The 25,291-nt window shown below is 42.5% G+C and overlaps 1 protein-coding gene across 13 annotated transcripts in view; it reads left to right on the forward strand.

The window, feature by feature from the left end:
- LOC122556034 (flocculation protein FLO11-like) overlaps nt 1–12,243 on the forward strand; it is a 117,879-nt gene extending 105,636 nt beyond the window's left edge. For all 13 annotated transcript variants that reach the window (XM_043702409.1, XM_043702418.1, XM_043702413.1 and 10 more), the window contains 2 exons: nt 9,560–9,683; nt 10,689–12,243. In XM_043702409.1, coding sequence (XP_043558344.1) covers nt 9,560–9,683; nt 10,689–10,746 — 182 coding nt within the window. In that variant the 3' untranslated portion in view covers nt 10,747–12,243. The remainder of the gene's footprint in view (nt 1–9,559; nt 9,684–10,688) is intronic.
- The last annotated feature ends 13,048 nt before the right edge of the window (nt 12,244–25,291 follow it).

Consider the following 25,291-nt stretch of genomic DNA (forward strand, 5'->3'; position numbering starts at 1 on the left):
GGGATTCCAGCCCACTGACCATTCCCACATTGCTCGGCACTCCACCCCACTGATCGTTCCCACATCGCTCGGGATTCCTAGCACTGACCATCCCCACATCACTCGGGATTCCAGCCCACTGACCATCCCCATATCACTTGGGATTCCAGTCCACTGACCGTCCCTACATCGCTGGCGATTCAAGTCCATTGACCATCCCCATATCACTTGGGATTCCAGCCCAATGACCATTCCCACATCACTCGGGACACCAGCCCACTGACCATCCCCACATCGCTTAGAACTCCATCCCACTGAGGAACTCCAGCCCACTGACCATTCCCACATCACTCGGGATTCCAGCCCGCTGACCATCCCTACATTGCTCAGGACTCCATTCCACTGACCATCCCACATCACTCGGGGTTTCAGTCCACTGATCGTCCCCACATTGCTCAGGATACCGGCTCATTGACCATCCCCAAATTGTTGAGGACTTCATCCCACTGACCATCGCCACATCGCTCAAGACTCCATTGCACTGACCATCCCTACATTGCTCAGGTCTCCACCCCACTGACCATCCCCGCATCGCTCGTGTCTATAGCCGACTGACCATCCCCACCTTGCTTGGCCCTCCAGCCCATTGACTGTCCCCACATCGCTCGGGTCTATAGCCCACCTTGCTTGTGGATCATACCCAACTTGCTTAATACTCCAGCCCACAGAACATCCCATTGCTCGGGACTCCAGCCCACTGACCATCCCCACGTCACTCGGGCCTCCAGCCCACTGACCGTCCCCACATCACTCGGGCCTCCAGCCCACTGACCATCCCCACATCACTCGGGCCTCCAGTCCACTGACCTTTCCTGCTCTGCTTGGGCCTCCAAGAGATAATAAAGTGAAGTAAATGAGAAAAAGCAGAATCAGTCCAAAAAAAACTTGAAACAAAAACTCTCATTTTCTCTCTTGGAATGCTATTTAGCTTCTTTTTAAGAACATAAGGAATTGAAGCAAGAGTAGGTTAATTGGCATTTCAGATCTGTTCCAACCTTCAATATGAACTTGGCTAATTTGATTGTGGTCTCACTTCCGGTTCCTGATATGTTCCCCTAAAACCTTTGACTCGCTGTTGTTCGAAAATTGATCTAATTCAGCCTTCAGTATATTTAGTTAACTAGCTTCCACTGCTGTCTGAAGCAGTGAATTCCAAAGATTAATAAAGCTATTGAAAATAAATTCCTCCTCATCCTTGTATTTAATGGGAGACCCTATATTTTTAAACTGAGTTCCCTATTTCGGGGGGTCAGTCAGCTTAGTTGAGTGGCAGCAGGTTTGTCATGTCAAGTGATGCTAACATCATGGATTCACTCTGGCTGAGGTTACCATATCAGGCCCTCCAGGCAGATGGTTGAATTTAAATTCAATAAACGATTTGGGAGGCATTGTTAGAAATTATTTGATATTATCACTGGACCATTAATCCAGAAACTCAGCTGATATTTTGGGGCCCTGATTCCAATACTTCCTTGGCAGATCTTGGAATTTGAATTCAATAAAGAATCTGGAATAAGGGTCAAACGATGACCTTGAAACCATTGTCGATTGTCAGAAATACCCATCTGGTTCACCAATGTTCTTTGGAGAAGGAAATCTCTTTGCCTTACCTGGTCTGGCCTTCATGTGACTCCAGACCTACAGCAATGTGGTTGACTCTTAAATGCCCTAGCTGTTTGACACATCACGTCTGCACTGACCATCTGAAGACTATTCCACTCAAACCCAGTCCCATACCATAGCTCTGCATTTACCATGGCTAATATCCTGAGCATGCACATCCCTAGACACTATAGATAATTTATCATAGCCAATCTACCGAACTGCCACACCTTTGGACTGTGGGAGGAACTCACACAGACATGGAAAACATCAAAACTCCACACAGATTGTTGCTCAAGGCTGGAATTGAACCCAGGTCCCTGGTGTTGTGAAACAGTAGGGTTAACCACTGTGTCACCATGCCATCCCATTCTCAGTGGTCAAAGTTGCAGGTTTGGAATGTCCTGTCAAAGCCTGGGTAAGTTGCTGCAGTGTATCTTGTAGATGGTACAATGCAGCGACTATGCAGGTTCCTTTGACAGTACACTCCAAACCTGTAACCTCGACCACTGAGAATGGAGCTGGGGCAGTATAAGGTAAAGGACAATGACGTAGATTAACATGGTTGAAAACCTGGAGTTAGAAAGTGCTGGTAAACATTACAGGGACAGCACTAGAAACAGTTTTGAACGAGCCCAAAATTCAACTGAGGCACTATGGAGGATTACCTAGCTTTCCTGGGGATAGTCTTCACCTCTGACCCTGGACTGCCCAGTCATGTATGAACAGTTATGAACATAAAACTATTGAAACTCTCTCACAGATTTCAGTCAACAGATGTGAGACCACAATACTACCTTTGAACAATAGCCACAAAATTTTACAGGGAGTATCTTATTGGCATGGATGGAGGATAGTTTAACCAGCAGGATACAGAGAGTCAGGATAAATTGAGCATTTTCAAACTGGAAATGTCTGTGTTGTGCACACTTGATAAAAGAAGTAAGAAACTCTATTTTGGTCATGGCATTTAAAGATCCAGCTACTGACAATAGTCTTGTGTGTACTAAGTCTTTATTGAACAGATATGAAATGGCTGCTCAGTGAGTGTGCTGCATGGTACAGGTCACAAGACTATGGCAAGCCAGAAAGTACTTTTGCACATGATTGCATTTTAACCCAAGCAGTAAGCTACGTCTTTTAAACTCAATCCCTACTTTTAAACTCAATCCCTTTAGGAATGAAGGATAAAATTCCATTTGTCTTCCTAGTTACTTGTTGTACTACCAGACCAACCCTCTGTGATTCATGCACAAGGACGCCCAGGTCCCTCTGCATAGCAGCATGCTGCAACTTTTTACCATTCAAGTAATAATCCTTTTTACTGTTACTGATACCAAAATGGATGACTCCATATTTATTAACATTGTATTTCATCTGCCAGACCTTTGCCCACTTGTGCAATGTACCTATGTTCCTCTGCAAAGTTTCACACTCCTCTACACACTTTGCTGTGCCACTCATCTTAGTCTCATCTGCAAACTTTGACACCCTACATGTGGTCCCCAACTCCAAATCATCTATGTAAATTGTGAATAATTACAGTCCCAACACAGATCACTGAGGGACACCACTAGTTACTGATTGCCAGCCAGAATAGTATGCATTTATCCCCACTCTTTGTTTCCTGTTAGTTAACCATTCCTCTATCCACGCTAATACTTTATCCCTAAAGGGTATTGGGCCAGTAGTGCCAGTACTCTGGGTCTGCAACACAACAGGGAGCTGGAGTAGAGGTTATGGGAAAGACAGCTGTACAACATACCCTCTGCAAGTTTGGAGTTGAACCCCTCCATGTTGGAGCCCAGCAATGCTCAGTACGTATACCCATTCTGTGCTTTACTATGTGCTGCCTTATTGCTGCCTTCAACTGAGTCCTCAGTATCAATACCCGTCAAATACTGAGCCCTTTGGTGAGCTGGAAAATGTACAGTTCTTTCACTATTATATGGTGGGCAACTCATCATGTGCTAATTCCCACTCGAGTGTCGGCTCCAAATAATATGCAATGATAGTGTCTCAGCTGGCTGATCCTAGTGTAAGATCATGCATCAGTTCTTCTACATCAGTACTGTACACTCACTCTCTTTTTCCCTTCTGCTGTTCCTGTGGCTGTCAGCTGGAAACTCTTTTTCACTATTATATGGTGGGCAACTCATCATGTGCTAATTCCCACTCGAGTGTCGGCTCCAAATAATATGCAATGATAGTGTCTCAGCTGGTCGATCCGAGTGTAAGATCATGCATCAGTTCTTCTACATCAGTACTGCACACTCACTCTCCTTTCCCCTTCTGCTGTTCCTGTGGCTGTCAGCTGGAAACTCTTGGATGCTTGGAAAGGAGGAGCTAAGAAGGGGAAGGCTGGAATTAGGGAAAAATGTGGGATTCGGGAAACACAAAGCTCAAGATGGCGTGATCAGCTGAAGGGCAGGAAGACAGTATGCTGCAAGTTGACAGGGGTGCCACTGACCATCCCCACATCACTCGGGCCTCCAGTCCACTGACCTTTCCTGCTCTGCTTGGGCCTCCAAGAGATAATAAAGTGAAGTAAATGAGAAAAAGCAGAATCAGTCCAAAAAAAACTTGAAACAAAAACTCTCATTTTCTCTCTTGGAATGCTATTTAGCTTCTTTTTAAGAACATAAGGAATTGAAGCAAGAGTAGGTTAATTGGCATTTCAGATCTGTTCCAACCTTCAATATGAACTTGGCTAATTTGATTGTGGTCTCACTTCCGGTTCCTGATATGTTCCCCTAAAACCTTTGACTCGCTGTTGTTCGAAAATTGATCTAATTCAGCCTTCAGTATATTTAGTGAACTAGCTTCCACTGCTGTCTGAAGCAGTGAATTCCAAAGATTAATAAAGCTATTGAAAATAAATTCCTCCTCATCCTTGTATTTAATGGGAGACCCTATATTTTTAAACTGAGTTCCCTATTTCGGGGGGTCAGTCAGCTTAGTTGAGTGGCAGCAGGTTTGTCATGTCAAGTGATGCTAACATCATGGATTCACTCTGGCTGAGGTTACCATATCAGGCCCTCCAGGCAGATGGTTGAATTTAAATTCAATAAACGATTTGGGAGGCATTGTTAGAAATTATTTGATATTATCACTGGACCATTAATCCAGAAACTCAGCTGATATTTTGGGGCCCTGATTCCAATACTTCCTTGGCAGATCTTGGAATTTGAATTCAATAAAGAATCTGGAATAAGGGTCAAACGATGACCATGAAACCATTGTCGATTGTCAGAAATACCCATCTGGTTCACCAATGTTCTTTGGAGAAGGAAATCTCTTTGCCTTACCTGGTCTGGCCTTCATGTGACTCCAGACCTACAGCAATGTGGTTGACTCTTAAATGCCCTAGCTGTTTGACACATCACGTCTGCACTGACCATCTGAAGACTATTCCACTCAAACCCAGTCCCATACCATAGCTCTGCATTTACCATGGCTAATATCCTGAGCATGCACATCCCTAGACACTATAGATAATTTATCATAGCCAATCTACCGAACTGCCACACCTTTGGACTGTGGGAGGAACTCACACAGACATGGAAAACATCAAAACTCCACACAGATTGTTGCTCAAGGCTGGAATTGAACCCAGGTCCCTGGTGTTGTGAAACAGTAGGGTTAACCACTGTGTCACCATGCCATCCCATTCTCAGTGGTCAAAGTTGCAGGTTTGGAATGTCCTGTCAAAGCCTGGGTAAGTTGCTGCAGTGTATCTTGTAGATGGTACAATGCAGCGACTATGCAGGTTCCTTTGACAGTACACTCCAAACCTGTAACCTCGACCACTGAGAATGGAGCTGGGGCAGTATAAGGTAAAGGACAATGATGTAGATTAACACGGTTGAAAACCTGGAGTTAGAAAGTGCTGGTAAACATTACAGGGACAGCACTAGAAACAGTTTTGAACGAGCCCAAAATTCAACTGAGGCACTATGGAGGATTACCTAGCTTTCCTGGGGATAGTCTTCACCTCTGACCCTGGACTGCCCAGTCATGTATGAACAGTTATGAACATAAAACTATTGAAACTCTCTCACAGATTTCAGTCAACAGATGTGAGACCACAATACTACCTTTGAACAATAGCCACAAAATTTTACAGGGAGTATCTTATTGGCATGGATGGAGGATAGTTTAACCAGCAGGATACAGAGAGTCAGGATAAATTGAGCATTTTCAAACTGGAAATGTCTGTGTTGTGCACACTTGATAAAAGAAGTAAGAAACTCTATTTTGGTCATGGCATTTAAAGATCCAGCTACTGACAATAGTCTTGTGTGTACTAAGTCTTTATTGAACAGATATGAAATGGCTGCTCAGTGAGTGTGCTGCATGGTACAGGTCACAAGACTATGGCAAGCCAGAAAGTACTTTTGCACATGATTGCATTTTAACCCAAGCAGTAAGCTACGTCTTTTAAACTCAATCCCTACTTTTAAACTCAATCCCTTTAGGAATGAAGGATAAAATTCCATTTGTCTTCCTAGTTACTTGTTGTACTACCAGACCAACCCTCTGTGATTCATGCACAAGGACGCCCAGGTCCCTCTGCATAGCAGCATGCTGCAACTTTTTACCATTCAAGTAATAATCCTTTTTACTGTTACTGATACCAAAATGGATGACTCCATATTTATTAACATTGTATTTCATCTGCCAGACCTTTGCCCACTTGTGCAATGTACCTATGTTCCTCTGCAAAGTTTCACACTCCTCTACACACTTTGCTGTGCCACTCATCTTAGTCTCATCTGCAAACTTTGACACCCTACATGTGGTCCCCAACTCCAAATCATCTATGTAAATTGTGAATAATTACAGTCCCAACACAGATCACTGAGGGACACCACTAGTTACTGATTGCCAGCCAGAATAGTATGCATTTATCCCCACTCTTTGTTTCCTGTTAGTTAACCATTCCTCTATCCACGCTAATACTTTATCCCTAAAGGGTATTGGGCCAGTAGTGCCAGTACTCTGGGTCTGCAACACAACAGGGAGCTGGAGTAGAGGTTATGGGAAAGACAGCTGTACAACATACCCTCTGCAAGTTTGGAGTTGAACCCCTCCATGTTGGAGCCCAGCAATGCTCAGTACGTATACCCATTCTGTGCTTTACTATGTGCTGCCTTATTGCTGCCTTCAACTGAGTCCTCAGTATCAATACCCGTCAAATACTGAGCCCTTTGGTGAGCTGGAAAATGTACAGTTCTTTCACTATTATATGGTGGGCAACTCATCATGTGCTAATTCCCACTCGAGTGTCGGCTCCAAATAATATGCAATGATAGTGTCTCAGCTGGCCGATCCTAGTGTAAGATCATGCATCAGTTCTTCTACATCAGTACTGTACACTCACTCTCTTTTTCCCTTCTGCTGTTCCTGTGGCTGTCAGCTGGAAACTCTTGGATGCTTGGAAAGGAGGAGCTAAGAAGGGGAAGGCTGGAATTAGGGAAAAATGTGGGATTCGGGAAACACAAAGCTCAAGATGGCGTGATCAGCTGAAGGGCAGGAAGACAGTATGCTGCAAGTTGACAGGGGTGTAAGGCCAGGAGCTGCTATTCATGATGTCACATGGTGGGCGCCTTGTCGCAGCCAGCCCCAAGCTGAGAGCTGTCTACTGTAGTTGGTAATGTTCAGGAGTTGCAGGTGGCCTCACTTTCCACTGGCAATTCAAATCATGAAGAAATTTGATAGAATAAAAAGGAGAAACAATTATAATGATAGAAAGGTCAGTAAATCAGGGACACTGACTGAGGGGAAGTAGGAGAAAGTGTTTTCAATCCATTTAATTGCTATGATTTGAAACCCACTGCCTGAAAGGGTGGTGAAGCGAATGCAAATTCTAAAAAGGAAACCTGATAAATAACTGCAGGCAAAATGTGGGGAAGGGCAGGTAGTTAGGCCTAATTAGATAACTAACAAAATCCAGGCACACATATGATGGGCAGAATGGCATCTTTTCCTGCAACATACATCTATGATTCTATGATTTCTTGATGGTCATACACTCAAGTGTAAATAATCTGACAGATATTATTATGTGTTTCTAATTTTCTTTTTATTTTTATAAGATTATGCCAGTATGGACACATTTTCTTTTTGTGTTAACCTGATACCTCCTGATTTACACTCAACAGTCAAAGAGCCTGGCTACCATCACATTACATCGGATATTTGGTTATTTTGCCTGTATTACCAATAATCAGAAGCCTGAATTATTACAGAACATTTTGCTTGCTGAGAGGAGATTTGACAGAGGCACTCAAAGTCAGGAGAGGTTGAGACAGAATAGAAACAGAGAAATTGTTCTCATTTGTGAAAGGATTGAGATCAAGAAGACACCCGTTTAAAGTAATTGTCAAAGAAGTTAAAGTGACAGACAACACATAAACATAAACATTAGGAGCAAAGGCAGGCCACTCAGCCCCTCGTGCTTGCTCAGTCACTCAATAAAATCATTAATCACAAGACACCAGGTTACAGTCCAATATTCTCTCTCATTAGCTACCCAAGGAAGGAACAAGGGCTCCAAAAGCTTGCAGTTTCAAATAAACCTGTTGGACCATAACTCGGTGTCATGTGATTTTTTGACTTTGTCCACCCCAGCCAGTACCAGCAGCTATACAATAAAATCATGGCAGATCTGATTAGTCCACATTCCCACATATCCCTGATCATGTTTCAGCCATTTGCTGAAGCATGTATCTATTTCTGATTCAGAATTTTTCAAAGAGTCTGCTTCTATTGCTTTTGAGGCTGAGAGTCCGAAAGACTCACAATCCTCTGTGAGAGAAAAACAGCTCTCCTTATCTCTATCTTAAATGGGAACACCTTATTTTTCAACAGTGACATCCAACTAGGTGAAGGCAAAATACTGCAGATGCTGGAAATCTGAAACATGCACAGAAAACACTGGAGAAACTCAATAGGTCTAGTAGCATCTGTGAAGGGAGAAGAAGAGTTAATGTTTTGAGTCTGTTATGATTCCTCTCCAGAACTGAGGATCTGAAGTTCTGAAGAAGAGTGATACCAGACTCAAAATATTAACTCTTTTTCTGCCACCAGATCTGCTGAGTTTATGCCTTCTTGGTTCTAGATTCTTCTAAAAAAGGGACAATCCTTCTATATCCACTCTTTCAAGTCTCTGTTTGTTTCAGTCAAGGTGCATCTAACTCTTCTAAACTTCAGTAAATGAAAGCCTTGCCTAACCAATTTTTCCTCACAGGACAACCCACCTATTCTGGATATTAGTCTAGTAAATCTGCTTCCATTGCATTTACATGTCTCCTTAAATAAGGAGATTAATATTTAACACAGTCCTCGAGGTGTGGTCTCACCAATGCCATGTACAACTGAAGTATATCTCCCTACTTTTAACTTTCAACAAACAATAACATTTTATTCATGTTTTTAAGTAATTCCTTAACCTGCATACTATCCTTTTCATGCACTGGGATCCCCAAATCCCTATGTACCTTAGAGCTCTGCAATCTCTCATCATTTAGACAATACAGGTTTTAATCTTTTTTTCTAAAACAGACAACTTCACATTCCCCTCATTGTGCTCCATTTATGTGAAACAGGAGAGAAAATCTTTCCACCTCAAGAGTGGCTAAGCTCTGGAATGAATTGTTTGAGTGTGGTGGAGGGAGGTTCACCTGAAGCTTTCAAAAGGGACTTAGACTGTTATCTGAAAAGAAGCATGCGCAGAATTATGGGGAGAAAGGGAGAGTGACACTAAGTGAGTTGCTCATTTGTAGAGCCAGTGCAGATATGATGGGCCAAATTGCCTCCTTATGAACTGTGATGTTGAGAATTACGCATACTGGCAATCTGAAAGTGCTGGAATAGTTCTGCGATTCACTCTAATCATTGTACACGTTATGTGCAGCACAGCGCAAAGTTATCTTCAGGGTCACTGTCACAAGCGAGGATGTGAATCTGGCTGACGAAGGAGTTCGAGAAAAGGTTCGCCAATTTCTTCAACATGAAGCTAATTTGCTTTATTATGGAAGGTACGTTGTGGAAAATAACCATTAAATGTATTACCCGACTCTCATACAACTAAACAACTAACTGGCTGATGAAAAAGATATTTTACTTCACCTTATTTTATGATTGATGTCCTGACTCAAGTGAAATCATGGGAACAACTGATCTCAACCACAGCATCCAAGCAGAATATTTTCACTATAATCATAAAATGTTGAGTTTGAGAAGTGCAATTATTAAGATGTAAGATGTTTCTTTTTTCCTTTAGTTAAATTGAATAGCAATTCTTCAGTACTGAAATGACACTGAAGAATTCCATGAAACCTACTGGGTGTAGGATGTTTACTATTAACCCTAAACTATAAGCTATTACCTCCAAAATGCAGGGACACTTTACCTCAACTGTATAGTTGCGATAAAAAAACATAGACCTGCAGATGCTGGATAATCTGATTCTCCAACAGGAAGTACTGGAGAGACTCGGCAGGTCTGGCAGCATCTGTGGAGACAGAAACAGAGTTAACATTTTGAGTCCAGCCATTCTTTGTTGGACCTGAAAGGAGCTAGGAAATGGTGGTAATTATGCTCGTGACAAGGGATGCGTTGGGTGGTGGGAAATGATTAAAACAAATGGATGGAGACAGTGCCCAGACAGAAAAACATTTATTTGCCTCACTCCTTCCTCACCAGCAAACCTATCCCTTGTCAACAGCATGAATGCCACCATTTCCCAGCTGCTTTCAGTTCCACCAAAGGATCATCGGACTCAAAGTGTTAACTCCGTTTTTCTCTCCATAGAGGTTGCCAGACCCCTACTGAGTTTCTCCAGAACTTCCTGTTTTAATACAGCTGTGATACTACCTCACAGGATACAATTCTTTAAGCAGTTTTCTTCACTTACTAGATCTTGCCTGTCTGATGGCGAATAATGTGATTTTGTGCATTTCTTAAGTATAAAAAGCATTATTATAAACTGAATGGAAGTGTATGTTGTACAAATGATATGACATTGAATATCTTTTCACCAGGATCTTCGAACAAGAAGCATTTCTAGCTGAGACCAACCCACTCCAGGTCGCAACCTGAATAATATTGTGCAATATTCATCATTTTTAAACGTAATAAGGACACCATGTTATTATACAGATTGATCTTATGTTAATTTCACATTGGGATCCTTTCCTATGACTTTACAATCGATACCCTAACTGTACTTGCTGAATTTTCAATATAAATACAAATGTAATTAGACCCAGATAAATTGACATTTCCACTAGTTTGGTGCATGATCCTTCTAAAATTAGCACAATGTTCAATTGGTTAGCATATTGTTTTATTTCTAGAACATTTGAAAGGCTTATCCAACCAATTTTCGTACAGTTCCTCAAAAGACCTGGAGATTGATTTTCAACTTAGCACCTAGATATGAAAGTACCATTGCTAAATGGCCACCAAGCAGAGAAAGAAACCACCTGTGCAATTGCAATCATCTCCAGCAGAAGAGCCACGGGGATGATCCACCTGGGTCTCCACTTGAAACCCCCAGCATCACAGATGTTCACATTCAGCCAATACTAGTATATTCCCATCAATGTGGAAAATTGTCCAGGTATATCCTCTCCACAAAAAGCAAGATCGAGACAGTTTTGCACAATCCGTCTACCCTTAATCATCAGCAAACACATAGAAGGGGTATTTGAAAGTGCCAAGAAGCCCAGCAATAACCTCATCCCTGATGCTCAGTTTAGGTTCCGTGAGGGCCACTCAGCTTCTGATCTCATTACAAACGTGGTCCAAACGTGGACAAAAGAGGGGACTCTGGACGGGAGATAAGAGTGACTGCCGATGACATCAAGATAGCATTTGAATGAATACGGAATCAAAAAGCCCAATCAAAGCTCAAGGCAGTGGGAATCAGAAGGATAATTCTCCACATCTGGCACCAATGATTTTAGTCATGAGACATCATTGCAAGAGCTTCTCAGGGTAGATATTTCCAATCAACCATTGAAAGGTGACATTTCACCCCTCTAGAATAGGTGGGATCTGGACCTCCTGGTCCAGAGGTGGCAACACTACTGCACCACAAGAGCCCCAGAACTCCTCAAGACAGTGTCATAAGTCCAACTATCTTCATCTGTCTCATCAACAATCTTCCATCCATCATAAGATCAGAAATCGTCCCACCCAGATGTTTTTGGCATATATGATACACTCCAGGAGGATGTAATCTGAAACAATTACTTCCCACTGACGTTCTGGACACATTTTCACAATTTAATTATTAACTCACAAAAAGAAATAATCAATTATCTTTGTATTTGAGGTAAAAAAAAGGGTCATATCATGAGACAATTGCTGTCATTAATTTCCTTAGAAATACTTTCACTCTGCTGCCAACATTTCTTCAAATGTTTTGAGGAAGGTTTACCTGTAGAATTTCTGATAAATTCGCATGAGTAGGATAACATAGTGGCAATGTTGCTGGTCTACTAATTTGGACACTGGAGTCTGTGTTCCACAATAGCATTTTAAATTCAATTTGTAAGTAAAACATGGAATAAAAATCTATATTCTCAGTAATTGTGACTGTGAAACTTTCTGATTGTCCTAAAAACCCATTTGGTTCACTAGTATCCTTCAGAAAAGCAAACATGCCAAAGGTACCTGGTCTGGCCTGGGCTGATTCCACAAAATAATCCTTTAAAAAATACAGCATATTTTAGAAACATTATAAATGTTCCAGCAACTCGCTTATCACATAATGTAAAAATAATATTTTTGATTGGTCATATTTCACAGCAACATATTTTGCATTGGAAGCAAAACCAATCAAAATGTGACAATTTTCAATGTTCAATTTATGAGAGTCCCTATGCTCTTCAAATATAAAAAAACTGCTTTACTACTGGTGACTCACTTTCTTTTAATCTTTCCAAGACATCTCCTTTCCCATTCTGTATACTCTTCCAGTTTCTACATGTCCTTTTGCCTAAATTTGTTCTTCTTTTCATGTGTTTTTTTTTGAGAAAACCTGTACCCTCAAATGACATTTATGGGCTCCAAACAGTTTTGAATTTCTCTGCTGAATCAACTTGCACAGATTTCATCTCTTGGTCTTAGGTTACTTGCTGTCTGCAGGCATTTTTTAATGTGGAAACATCTGAAAAAAGATATAAGCCAGCCGAACATCCAAATTGTTGTGAAAGACAATCTAATTCACCTCTTCAGTTTAAGTGCAGCATCATGCTTCTGCGAAGGAAAGCCCTCACTAGCTGCTGTATGAATTTTTTTCAGAGTATGCTCATCAAGAGATTTCGTTCAGGTCACAGCATGTACCTGTTTCTGTGTACTCTACTGAATTTGATTTTGGCAATTTTGTGATGCTAAATGTTTCCAATTACATTTTGTGAAGTTCTAACTAATTAATTTAAGAATGTGTCGATTCATGCAGCCATATTTTCCAAAAAAGCACGTTGTTCCTTTGCCTTATTATTAACTGAGAGCTGTGTCTCTATTGGCATTGCTACATCATGAATATAGAGTCATAAAGTCATAGAGTTGTACAGCACAGAAACTGACCCTTCAGTCCAACTTGTTCATGCCGACCAGATATCCTAAATTAATATAGTCCCATTTATCAGCACTTGGCCCATATCCCTCTCAAACCATCCTATTTATGTACCCATCCAAATGCCTTTTAAATGTTGTAATTGAACCAGCCTCCACCACTTCCTCAGGCCGCTCATTCCATACATGCACCATCCTCTGTGTGAAAAAGTTGCCCCTTAGATCCTTTTTAAATCTTTCCCCTCTCACCCTAAACCTATGGCCTCTAGTTCTGGAGTCCCCCATTCCAGGAAAAAGACTTTGTCTACTCACCCTATCCATGCCCTTTATGATTTTATAAACCTCAATAAGGTCAACCCTCACCCTCCGATGCTCCAGGGAAAACCACCTCATGTTTGAAAATTTCTCCAATAGACTTTAACTTTTGTCCATAGTCTGATGTTCAAATGTTCTTTTTAAACTAACAGGTTGATTTTTACTCTTCAAACATACCAGACAATTTAACATCAGGTTTAAACAAAGTAATTTTTTTCCAGTTTCTCAATATTCCCAGCAGAACTTCAGTTGCATCAGCCTTGGCAGGCTATCCTGAAATCTCCAGAGACAACAATATCACATTTCCAGCCAAATAATTTCCCAGTAAGAAGCTCATCCTTTCCATTAGAAAATTAGGAACAAGTAGAACCAAGTTTTTTACACTGAGAGTGGTAAGAGTGTGGACCGTGCTGCCAGGGTGGTGGTGGAGGCAGATACGATAGGGACGTTTAACGGACTTTTAGATAAGGTCATGAATTTACAAGGAATGGAGAGATATGGACATAGGGCAGACAGAAGGGATTAGTTTAATTTGGTGTCATGTCCAGCACAGCATCGTGGGCCGAAGGTTTTGTTCCTATGCTGTACAGTTCATGTTCTATGCTCTATATAAGCTGGCCGTTATCCCAGTAGTGGTAAATATGGGCTATCAAATTGAAATGTTACATTTGATACCTTTCACATACTAAATAGCTTTTAAAGAGAAACAAAAATGGACCTAAAACTTCCGTAGGTGACCAAAGTTTGAGACAAGCTTTGGGAGATCCTTGTGGAATAATAAAGCCATCTGCATAGAAATTACCATTTCTATCAAAAAAACATTTAAACTAGACAACTGAGTCAGCAACAAGACACTCGCTACTTTTGTTTCAATGATACTTGCATGATGATTTGGGAGATGACAAGTTTGCTGACTGGTAACCAGCTTCAAAAGATAAAGGATCTTGGCTCTGGAATCCATTGAACTATATTTCAACAGCTAGTTTTGAGTTGCAGAGCAGAGAGAATGAGAAATGAATTTGTGACAAGAGTTGGAACTCTCTCTGTTTCTCTATATCTTTCATCTTCTTGGAGGACAGCACCTGGTGATAAAAAGCAAATTGGGAAAACAACCATTCACCAAGGACTTAAAAATCAGAATCCTTTACAAAAGTCAATCACTTGAACAATGTGGCCACTAGTCAAAAATGTAACGCCTCGAGGACTCTAAGAATGTTTTAACCATGTAACCATAATTCTCCCTGCCAGTGGCAGAGCCTGCCTTTCAGCTCATTGCTTGTGTGTGCGCCAGTGATTGGTGTCGGATGTTTTATCATTGCCTTTCTCGGGGTTGTGTTACGACACGGGGTAAACCCTCCTTGTTTAATTTAAAACCAGCAACACAGAAAGGATTTATCCCGTGCAATAATCTGTAAACATCAAGTGGCCAAGAACTATTTAAAGTAAAAATTAACAACTTTATTTCTTAAAGTATAATAGAGAATAATTAATTAAGAACTATTTACCGTTCCTTACTCTAGCCTATCTGTTACCTTCCCTTCTATAATACTAGGAGAAAGTGAGGACTGCAGATGCTGGAGATCAGAGCTTAAAAATGTGTTGCTGGAAAAGCCCAGCAGGTGCTGCTGCGCTTTTCCAGCAACACATTTTTAACTTCTATAATACTAGTCTGATAAAACTCCCAGTTAAGATTTACAAAACAATACTTCTTATCTCAAAACCAGCCAGCTGGAGGTTCTTGTCTTCGGATTTTCCTGTGTCTTCTTTTCTCCTTGTTAGGAATTTCTACGTTACAGGTTACTGTTAAAAAAGGAGCTTTTAAGAGAGAGAATTTTTCAGGCAGACTCTTACATGCTAGGACGCGGCAGGTCTCCTTCCTAACTGTTCACTTTTCCCTGGTCTTATAAGCCAAAGCATCAGATTGTGTCGTTAGTTTTTAAGATTGTCAATATACTCAATTCAAACTTGATTGGAGTTTGATATGTTTCGGGTATAATTTAAACTGATTGGCCATATTCTAACTTTTTTTTGTCTCCAAACAACAAACTAATCAAGTGGTTCGACCCAGTGTTACACTGTTACCTTTTTGAGTACACTTGGTGCTGGGTCCGGTAGTTCTGCTGCTTTTAACGCTCTTAAAGGTTTACCCACACCTTCATAACAGTTGGTCAGTAATATAGTTTATCTTCCACTCAAGAAAGCTTTTGTAACTGTCTCTGTCATTTTCTAGTTAACTCAATTGTAATTGAATTGTGAAAGCTGTATGTCAGTCATAGACCATTCTTGTATAAACAAAGGGCTTTGAAAGGGCTGACACGTGGGTGGTACAGGATATACAAACCATGGCAGCCCCCTGGATATTTAGCATAGACCTGTAATATCTAGCTCTGGTGGTCTCAAATGATTTAAACATTAAGGAGCAGAATCCTTTTCCATTGATGAAATCTGCTGGTGCAAGATAGGATGTTCTGATTTCCATGAGGGTGAAATTGATTGCTCCCTCCATTCAGAAAACCAGTGATGGTTGGGAATCCGAAGGTACTAGCTGCTCATTTCTCCTTTTCAAGGAGGAAAGAGATGTATTAGTGGGCTTTTGGACAGACAGCAAAGTGAAATTCAGGATGCATTATGAATCAAGGACTGCAAAATGCCCCAGAGGTCTCCGCTAGCTCTCTGGGAAGTTCTGTTGGAAAAGAAATTAAGTTCAGTTGTTAGGTTTATGACAGTGATGGTATTACCCACATAATCCTGGTGATGACTGGTCATTGTCCAGCAGATGGCATACAATGGCCCAGGATACCTTTACTTATCTACTGCCCTGGTTCTCACTTGTTTGTGGGACTCTGCACCTAAATCTGTAGATGCTGTTTCGCACAAAAGTTCTCTTTGTTTGGGGTGGTTCATGTCCTGCTGCCTGTCCTACAGGAGGCTATGCAGCAGCTAGTGGCAGTTCCTACTGTAGCAGCAGTTGTCTCTGTTGTCTGCAGTGATATTACCTTTGCAGTGGTAGGGTTGCCGGATGCTGTATTGGTTTGACCTCTGCCATGGTTCTTTCACTTTCAGCAGAATCGTAAGAACATTAAGTGAAAGTACCCAGTTCATAAGATCACGAGACCATAATTTTATTTTTATTTACTCATGAGATGAAGGAACCGCTGTCCGGGCCAGCATTTATTTCCCAATCTTCATTGGCCTTGAGAGGCGGCCTTCTTGAACTGTTGCAGTCTCTTTGCTCCTGGTGGATGTACAGTGCTGTTTGGAAGGCAATTCCAGGACTTTGAGCCAGGAATACGGCAGAAATAATGATCGATTACTACGTGTCAATGGGGAGTGGTTTGGAGACGGATGTGTTTCAATGGCACAAGGGCAGAGAAGACCCATTGAGTCTGCTGTGCCATTCAAAGAGATGAGGACGAATCTGATCATTTTTAACTCCACTTTCCCACCTTTTAACCAAGCCCTTACTGATTAAAAGCTGCCTATCAGCCATGAATATACCTAATGACCAGTTTCCCCTTTAATTTTATTACCAACTGTGCAGGCCTCTGGGGTCTATGGATGGCAGTGACGTCTGGAAAGATAGTGCGCCGCCTGGAATGATGTGATGTCTGGAAAGCATCACTCCGGAAGCTAGTGTGCTTCCAATTAAACCTGTTGGACTATAACCTGGTGTTGTGTGATTTTTAAATCTTTCTGATGATTACGTCTGCAGGAGAATCTAACCTAATCTTGAAAAAAAGTGTGTCTGGTTGAGAACCCTATTGGATCACATGGATAGGTTGGAGCAGCAGTGAGATGAAACAAGGGATTTACAGGAAACAGGGAATGCACCTGAATTGGAAGGGGACTGACAGGGAGATTTGCCTGAGCCACAAGGATGGATTTAAACTAGTGGGCAGTGGCGTGGGTGGGGTGGGGGTGGGGGTGGTGCGAAGGGGAAGGCAGAGCTGATAAATTTATTCTAATGCCAGAGCTGTCAGATAAGTCAGATGAACTCAGGACACGGTTGGGAACATGGGACTGGGATATCATAGCAATTACAGAGGCATGGCTCAGGATTGGACACAGCCAATCATGTTCCTGCATATAGATGCTATAGGAAGGATAGAAAGAAGGGCAAGACCGGAGGGGATAACCTTACGGCTGCACTTGGGGAGGTTATTCCAGGGAGTGTGCCCAGGAAAGATATTTGGGTGGATCTGAGGAATAAGAAAGGGATGATCACTATATTAGGTTTATACTATGGAGCACTTACCCAAACACCCACTCACGCCCACCTCACAGTCAACAAGAAATCAAAAAGCAAATTTGTAAGAAGATCCCAGTTATCTGTAAGAATGACAGAGTGGTTTTAGTAGGGGATTTTAACTTCCCAAATGGGAATGACTGGGAATGCATTGGTGTTAAGGAATTGGATGGAGAGGAATTTGTTAAGTGTGTACAAGAAAATTTTCTGATTCAGTATGTGCTGTACCTACTAGAGAAGGTGCAAAACTTGACCTACTCTTGGGAAATAAGGGCAGGGCAGGTGACTGAGGTGTCAGTGCGGAGGGGGGGAGTGGGGAACACTTTGGGGCAAGTGATTATAATATTCTATTAGTTTTAAAATAGTTATGTAAAAAGACACACCTGATGTAAAAGTTTGAGATCTAAATTAGTGGAAGGCCAATTTTGATGGTATTAGGCAAGAACGTCCAAACGTTGATTGGGGCGGATATTTGTTGGTAACAGGATGGCTGGAAAGTGGGAAGAGGGAAATTGGGAGGGCAAAAAGGGGACATGAGATAGCTTTGGCAAATAGGGTTAAGGAGAATCCAAAGGGGTGCTACAATACATTAAGGACAAAAGAATAACTAGGGAGATAATAGGGCCCCTTAAAGACCAGCAAGGTCTCCCAAAAGATGTTGTGAAACTTGAAAGAGTTCAGAAAAGATTTACAAGGATGTTGCCAGGGTTGGAGGATTTGAGCTACAGGGAGAGGCTGAACAGGCTGGGGCTGTTTTCCCTGGAGCGTCGGAGGCTCAGGGGTGACCTTATAGAGGTTTACAAAATTATGAGGGGCATGGATAGGGTAAATAGACAAAGTCTTTTCCCTGGGGTCGGGGAGTCCAGAACTAGAGGGCATAGGTCTAGGGTGAGAGTTGAAAGATATAAAAGAGACCTAAGGGGCAACTTTTTCATGCAGAGGGTGGTACATGTATGGAATGAGCTGCCAGAGGATGTGGTGGAGGCTGGTACAACTGCAACATTTAAGAGGCGTTTGGATGGGTATATGAATAGGAAGGGTTTGGAGGGATATGGGCTGGGTGCTGGCAGGTGGGACTAGATTGTGTTGGGATATCTGGTCGGCATGGACGGGTTGGACCGAAAGGTCTGTTTCCATGCTGTACATCTCTATGACTCTATGTGTGGAGCCGCAGGAGATGGAGGAGATACTAAATGAGTATTTTGCATCAGTGGGGCTCTGAAGTTGGGAAGTGATTGCTGGGCCCCTTTCTGAGATACTTATATCATTGATAGCCACAGGTGAGGTGCTGGAAGACTGGAGGTTGGCTACTGTGGTGCCATTAAAGAAAGATGGTAAAGAAAAGCCAAGGAAATATAGACCGTTGAGCTTGACGTCAGTGATGATCAAGTTGTTGGAGGGGATTCTGAAGGACAGAATTTATGTGTATTTGGAAAGGCAAGCACTGATTAGAGATAGTCAGCATGGCTTAGTGCATGGGAAATCGTGCCTCACTAACTTGATTGAGTTGTTTGAAAAAGTAACGAAAAGGATTAATGAAAGCAGGACAGTGGATATTGAATGTATGGACTTCAGTGAGTTGTTCAACAAGGTTCCGCATGATAGACTGGTTAGCAAGTTAGATCACATGGAATACAGGGAGAACTAGTCATTTGGATACAGAACTGGGTCAAAGGTAGGAGAGAGAGTGGTGGTGGAGGATTGCCTTTCAGACTGGAGGCCTGTGACCAGCGGTGTGCCACAGGGATCGGTGCTGGGTCCACTGTTTTTTGACATTTATATAAATGATTTCTTCTGGACAAATTTGTAGATGACACCAAAATTAGAAGTATTGTGCATAATAAAGGTGGTTACCTCAGAGTACAATGGGACCTTGATCAGATTGGACCGATGGGCCGGGGAGTGGCACATGGAGTTTAATTAGATAAATGTGAGGTGCTGCATTTTGGTAAGGCAAATCAGAGCAGGATTGGGGAGAGTTGCTGAAGAAAGAGACCATGGAGTGCAGGTTCATAGTTTCTTGCAAGTGGAGTCCCAGGCAGATAGGATAGTGGAGAAGGCATTTGATATGATTTCCTTTGTTAGTCAATGTATTAAGTGTAGGCTTTGAGCTGTTTATGACAGTGGTTAGGGCACTTTTGGAATACTGCATTCATGTCTGGTCTCCCTAATATAGGAAAGATATTGTTCAACTTGAAAAGATTCAAAAAAAGGTTTACAAGGGTCTGAGCTATAGGGACAGGTTGATTTTTATTGTGGTTATTTTCGCTGGAGTATCAGAGGCTGAGTGATCACCTTATAATAGTTTATAAAATCATCTAGGGCATACATAGGGTAAGTAGTCGAGGTCTTTTTTCCCAAGGAAGGGAATCCAAAACTAGAGGGCATAAGTTTAAGGTGAGAGGGAAAGATTTAAAAGGGATCGAAGGAGCAACTTTTTCACGCAGAGGGTGATGTATGTATGGAATGAGCTGCCAAAGAAAGTGGTGGAGGTTAGTACAATTACAACATTTAAAAGGCATCTGGATGGCTATATGAATAGAAAGGGTTTAGAGAGATATGGGGAGAAAGTGAGGTCTGCAGATGCTGGAGATCAGAGCTGGAAATGTGTTGCTGGAAAAGCGCAGCAGGTCAGGCAGCATCCAGGGAACAGGAGAATCGACGTTTCGGGCATTCCTGAAGAAGGGCTTATGCCCGAAACGTCGATTCTCCTGTTCCCTGGATGCTGCCTGACCTGCTGCGCTTTTCCAGCAACACATTTCCAGCTTAGAGAGATATGGGCCAAATGCTGGCAAATGGGATTAGATTATTTTAGGATATCTGGTCAGCATGGGCGAGTTGGATTAAAAGGTCTGTTTCCATTCTGTGTATCTCTATAACTCTAAGTGTTTCAAGTGATGATTGATCGATCTCCAATTACCAGTGGCACAAAGAATTATGGAGATACTCTGGATCATGATGTTTGATCACTCTCACCCTAACCTTAAATGGCAGAGCTAGCTCAACAGATTCAATGGCTTACTCCTGTTCCTATGTCTCCAACCTTAAGGGGAAAGTATTACTTTTTCTTCTTGATGTCAAGAATCTCACATTTTTCTCTTAAATTTCTTGTTACAACTCATGTTTTTTTCAGATACTGGAAAAAAATCTGCTCAGTGTCAAAGCACATAAGCATTATGCACATGTGAAATCTACGTACCATAATTCACATACATGAAAAATAAAGCACGTTTTAAAAAACTGCATTATGACATCAACTCTGGAAATGCCTGTATTAAAACTCCAAATAAGATTAAACCGCAAGGAAAAATTGTGCAATACTGAGCCCAAGAGAAAAGAAAGGTTGAAAACAAATGAAAAAGTAACTAATGCTTTGTTTGTGCATCACGGTCTGCACCCCTGCTCCTTCAAGAGAGAACACTCAAACACATCACTTTCCACTGCACATCACTTTTCTCCCAAGTGCCGAAGAACTCATTAGTATTTAGACAGATGCACATTATGACACATTATTATAACTGATTACATTTTGACAGAAGTATAAACGCAAAACATGTTAAAAAAAACCAATAAAATGCCTTGTAGAATGACAAATATATAAAATATCAAAACATCGTAGAATTAGGTGGCACAGGTTTAATTCACAACTTTTTCTGCACTTTATTTTCATCACCTGCAGCTTTCTCAGAGTCATGTTAAAAAAAGGGACTCTATAAACAGGGAACCCTCCTGAGTAGCTCCAGCTTTAGGAAAAGGTCACCATCTTGTTGCGTGCCTCAAACCAGCAATCACAATTTGTCACTCACTAAGTTAATAAGATTTCAAAACTAAACTTTGTTAACCTTGTCAAAACAAATACCACAAGACACAAAATCCGCCAAACTGAGAAATAAAATAAATGCTGTTGGACCAGTTCCGCCACCTTCATTTCATGCGTTCTGATTATGTCGACTCCAAACTAGGCTACCTCTTTTCCCAAAAAGGAAGGAATATGCCGGACGAAAACAGTGGACAAGTGGCAATAATTTTTAAGGTCAGCGTGGTCCATTATAAACATTATTCAGTGCACATTTTATAGCATTCCACTAATATTAAAGTTAGACTGATTGATTACTGGATTAGTTTCATTGTTCAGTTAAGTTGTTATTGCATGCAATGGATAAAAATTTCAGCATTGGGAAAATGTAGTAATGTTTGGAATAATTACAATCACAAATTACTTTGTAAAATAACTCCACAGAGGCTAGTATCCCATCATCCATTCATCCTTTACTTACACATGGAGAGTCTTTGACACAGTTGATGAGAATTGCAATACATCAATTAAGTCCAAAATGTTATGCTGATTCTGTGACCATTTCTTTTCATTTCTTTATACCAAACAAACTGCAGCTCAAAAGAGGTAACACTTTCTCTGGCACTTAAGTGAAGTGAAACTCTGGTCTAACATTTTCCTTGTACCCAGAGTGATTTGGATATTTCATGGTCTTTGCACATCTAACATCTTTGGCTGAGTCTAATGGTGTTTCTGATTTAATTTATTCCTAACATTTATCTGTGCATTGAGAATCAGTGACAACAACAGAACAATGTGCTGTTGCAAGCTATCAGCATGTAACAGCATGAAATCCTTACGTGCTTGACCTTACTTAAACTATTGACTTCCTATAATTACTTAGAAATTAACCGAAGTCTCAGAAGTACATGAAATATTTTTCCCCTGTTCCTCCAATGGGAAAGAACATTGAGCAAATCCATATGTGAGCACTATTCTTTCAAGTGCCTGCATGTGGAAGGAAAGATGAACTGCTTTCAAAGGATTCCAAAGTGCCTCACATATAGTAGATTACTTACAATATACAGTCAAACTGTTACTTAGGTAAATGTAGCAGCAAATATATACGCAGGGGTCTGTAAGAGCAACTAAAAGGGTGATGGTGTTAGTTGAGAGCCATTTAAGGTGGTCAGCAAGAAGACCAAGAAAACTATTCAGAAACAAAACAAGGAGGATGGGCCTGGCCTCGCTGCCGCGGAACGCTCCGAGTAGTTGGACCGTTCCGTATCACCTGTCCTTCGAGAAGTTTATTATGAAGAAAAACACCTTTGACCACAAGTCCATCAGGAAGTGGTCAGCACGTAGTGTCCTTGAGACCCTTCGGGAAAAGGAGAGGGTGGATCCTATCGAGCGGTTCCCTGAGCAGACTGTCAAAGCCATTTGGCAGAATGCCTCATCGCCAGAACTTTCCAACAAGCACCAAGACATGGCTTGGCTGGTGGTGAGAAGGGCTCTGCCTGTGAGATCCTTTATGCACGCCCGGACTCTCTGCCGCACCGCACGCTGCCCTCGAAGTGGCCGCGGGGGGAGGGGGGGGGGAAACGAGATTGTCTCATACCTCCTTCTGGAATGTGCCTATGCAAAGGAAGTCTGGAGAAGAATGCAATGGTATTTGTCAAGTTTCGTCCTGAGCAGCTCCGTGACGCGGGACTCCATGCTCTACGGCCTGTTCCCCGGGACGCACACCGAGACGAACATCAACTGTGCCTGGAGGATCATCAACTCGGTCAAAGATGCTCTTTGATCTGTCCGAAACCTGTTGATCTTCCAGCTGAAGGAGCTGTTGAGTATGTATTATAAACATTCATGGACAGTTCGGGGAATGACTATACAATTAAAGTTTTCAGAAGCGTAAGAATAATAACCAGTACAATGAGAGAATGTTTAACTATTCAAATATTAATGGGGATAGTTTTAGGGTGCAAGGTAGGGAGGGAACAAAGTCTTTAAATTGCATTCAGGAAAACATTTTATACGAAGTGAAGACAACTTTTTGCAGATGGAAATTCTTGACTATCTAAAGTATTTGTGCAGGAGGGGAGGACTGGAATGAGAAAAAGTGTTGGGTAGAAGTCAAGAGTTCTATTTGTCACAATACCTGCAACTTGTACAGATACCAGAATGACAGTGATGGGATTTAAGAAGATTCAAAGCAGAAATGGGTCAAAGACTTGAATGGTCTTTGTGTTCTGGAAGTTATGATGATCTCAGAGTCGCTGACCCAATGAGTTACAGCAGCAACTCCTTCAAGGGCTTCAAGCAATGTAGGCATGTCTATACCCTGATGGTTAACTCAGTTGGCTGGCTGTGGTTGTTCTTGGGTGGGAGGTCAGGGGCAGATGAGGTCAGGGAGGTTGAGAGTAAGTAAGGGGAATGGATCAGAGCAGGTATACCCTTTTCCCTTACTATGTCCAGTCCCTCACTCAGGCACTGGTTGCTTTTGATGAAAGAGTCTCACGACCATCCCAGCCCATACTGTACTGATAAATGGCCCATAGAGTGTAGTCTATTAGGCATGCTGCCCAGTCATCGGTCTGCTTGCAGCTACGTTAATCCCAGCAACAAGGCCCTTTAGTTATCTTTGATTGGCCACATTAGATTAGATTAGATTAGAGAAATCTGAGTTCATCCCTTGTGGTTGGAGGGTTCCTAGTCGGAAGATGAGGCGCTCTTCCTCCAACCGTCATGTTGCTATAGTCTGGCGATGGAGGAGTCCAAGGACCTGCATGTCCTTGGTGGAGTGGGAGGGGGAGTTGAAGTGTTGAGCCACAGGGTGGTTGGGTTGGTTGGAATCCATACAATAAACAAACAGTTCTTTCTAGCCATATCGGAAATTAAAGACAGTAAGTACCAAAAACTTTCATGTACTTACCCCCACAGTCTGGGTTCCTCAACTGTTCCAGAATCTTCCATCGGCCTCCGAAATCAGTCCGGCGCCATTGACCACGCGGCCGCTACAGCGCCCGCGGCAACAACCGCCGCCGCGGACCATGACGACACTTCCGCCCCCACCGACCTCGCAGCCTCCGCGATCGCCGCCCAGACAACCGCCTCCACGATCGCCAGGAAGACCATCGCCGACAGATTCGCGGCCGCCGCGGCTATTGGGAATAACACTGTCTCTGTCGTCGCCACAGCCACTTCCGCCCCCTGGGTTGCCATCGCCGCAGCCACTTCCGCCCCCAGTGACATCACTAACCTGCACGACCACAACGCCGCATGTATCTCCGCCCCCACGCCGATCTCCGTCACCACGCTTAACTCCACCCCCACGCTGATTTCTGTCACCGTGCCTAACCCCGCCCCCACGCCAATCTCCGTCACCACGCCTAACCCTGCACCCACGCCGATCTCCGTCACCACGCCTAACCCTGCACCCACACCGATCTCCGTCACCACGCTCAACTCCGCCCCCACGCCGATCTCCGTCCCTGCCCCGACGCCCAACCCTGCCCCCACTCCCAGCTCCAGCCCCACACCAGGTCCTAGCTCCCAGCCCTGCCGTGTTTTCACCATCCCTCCAGAACTACCCCTCTCTGAGGATGAAAGATCAGTCCTCAGCAGATCCCTCACCTTCATTCCCCTACTCTCTCGGATTAACGAGTTCAACACGCGGCGTGACATCGAACAATTCTTCCGCCACCTTCGCCTCCGTGCCTACTTCT

This window comes from Chiloscyllium plagiosum, chromosome 13, assembly GCF_004010195.1.
Source record: "Chiloscyllium plagiosum isolate BGI_BamShark_2017 chromosome 13, ASM401019v2, whole genome shotgun sequence".
NCBI classification, from domain to species: Eukaryota; Metazoa; Chordata; class Chondrichthyes; order Orectolobiformes; family Hemiscylliidae; genus Chiloscyllium; species Chiloscyllium plagiosum.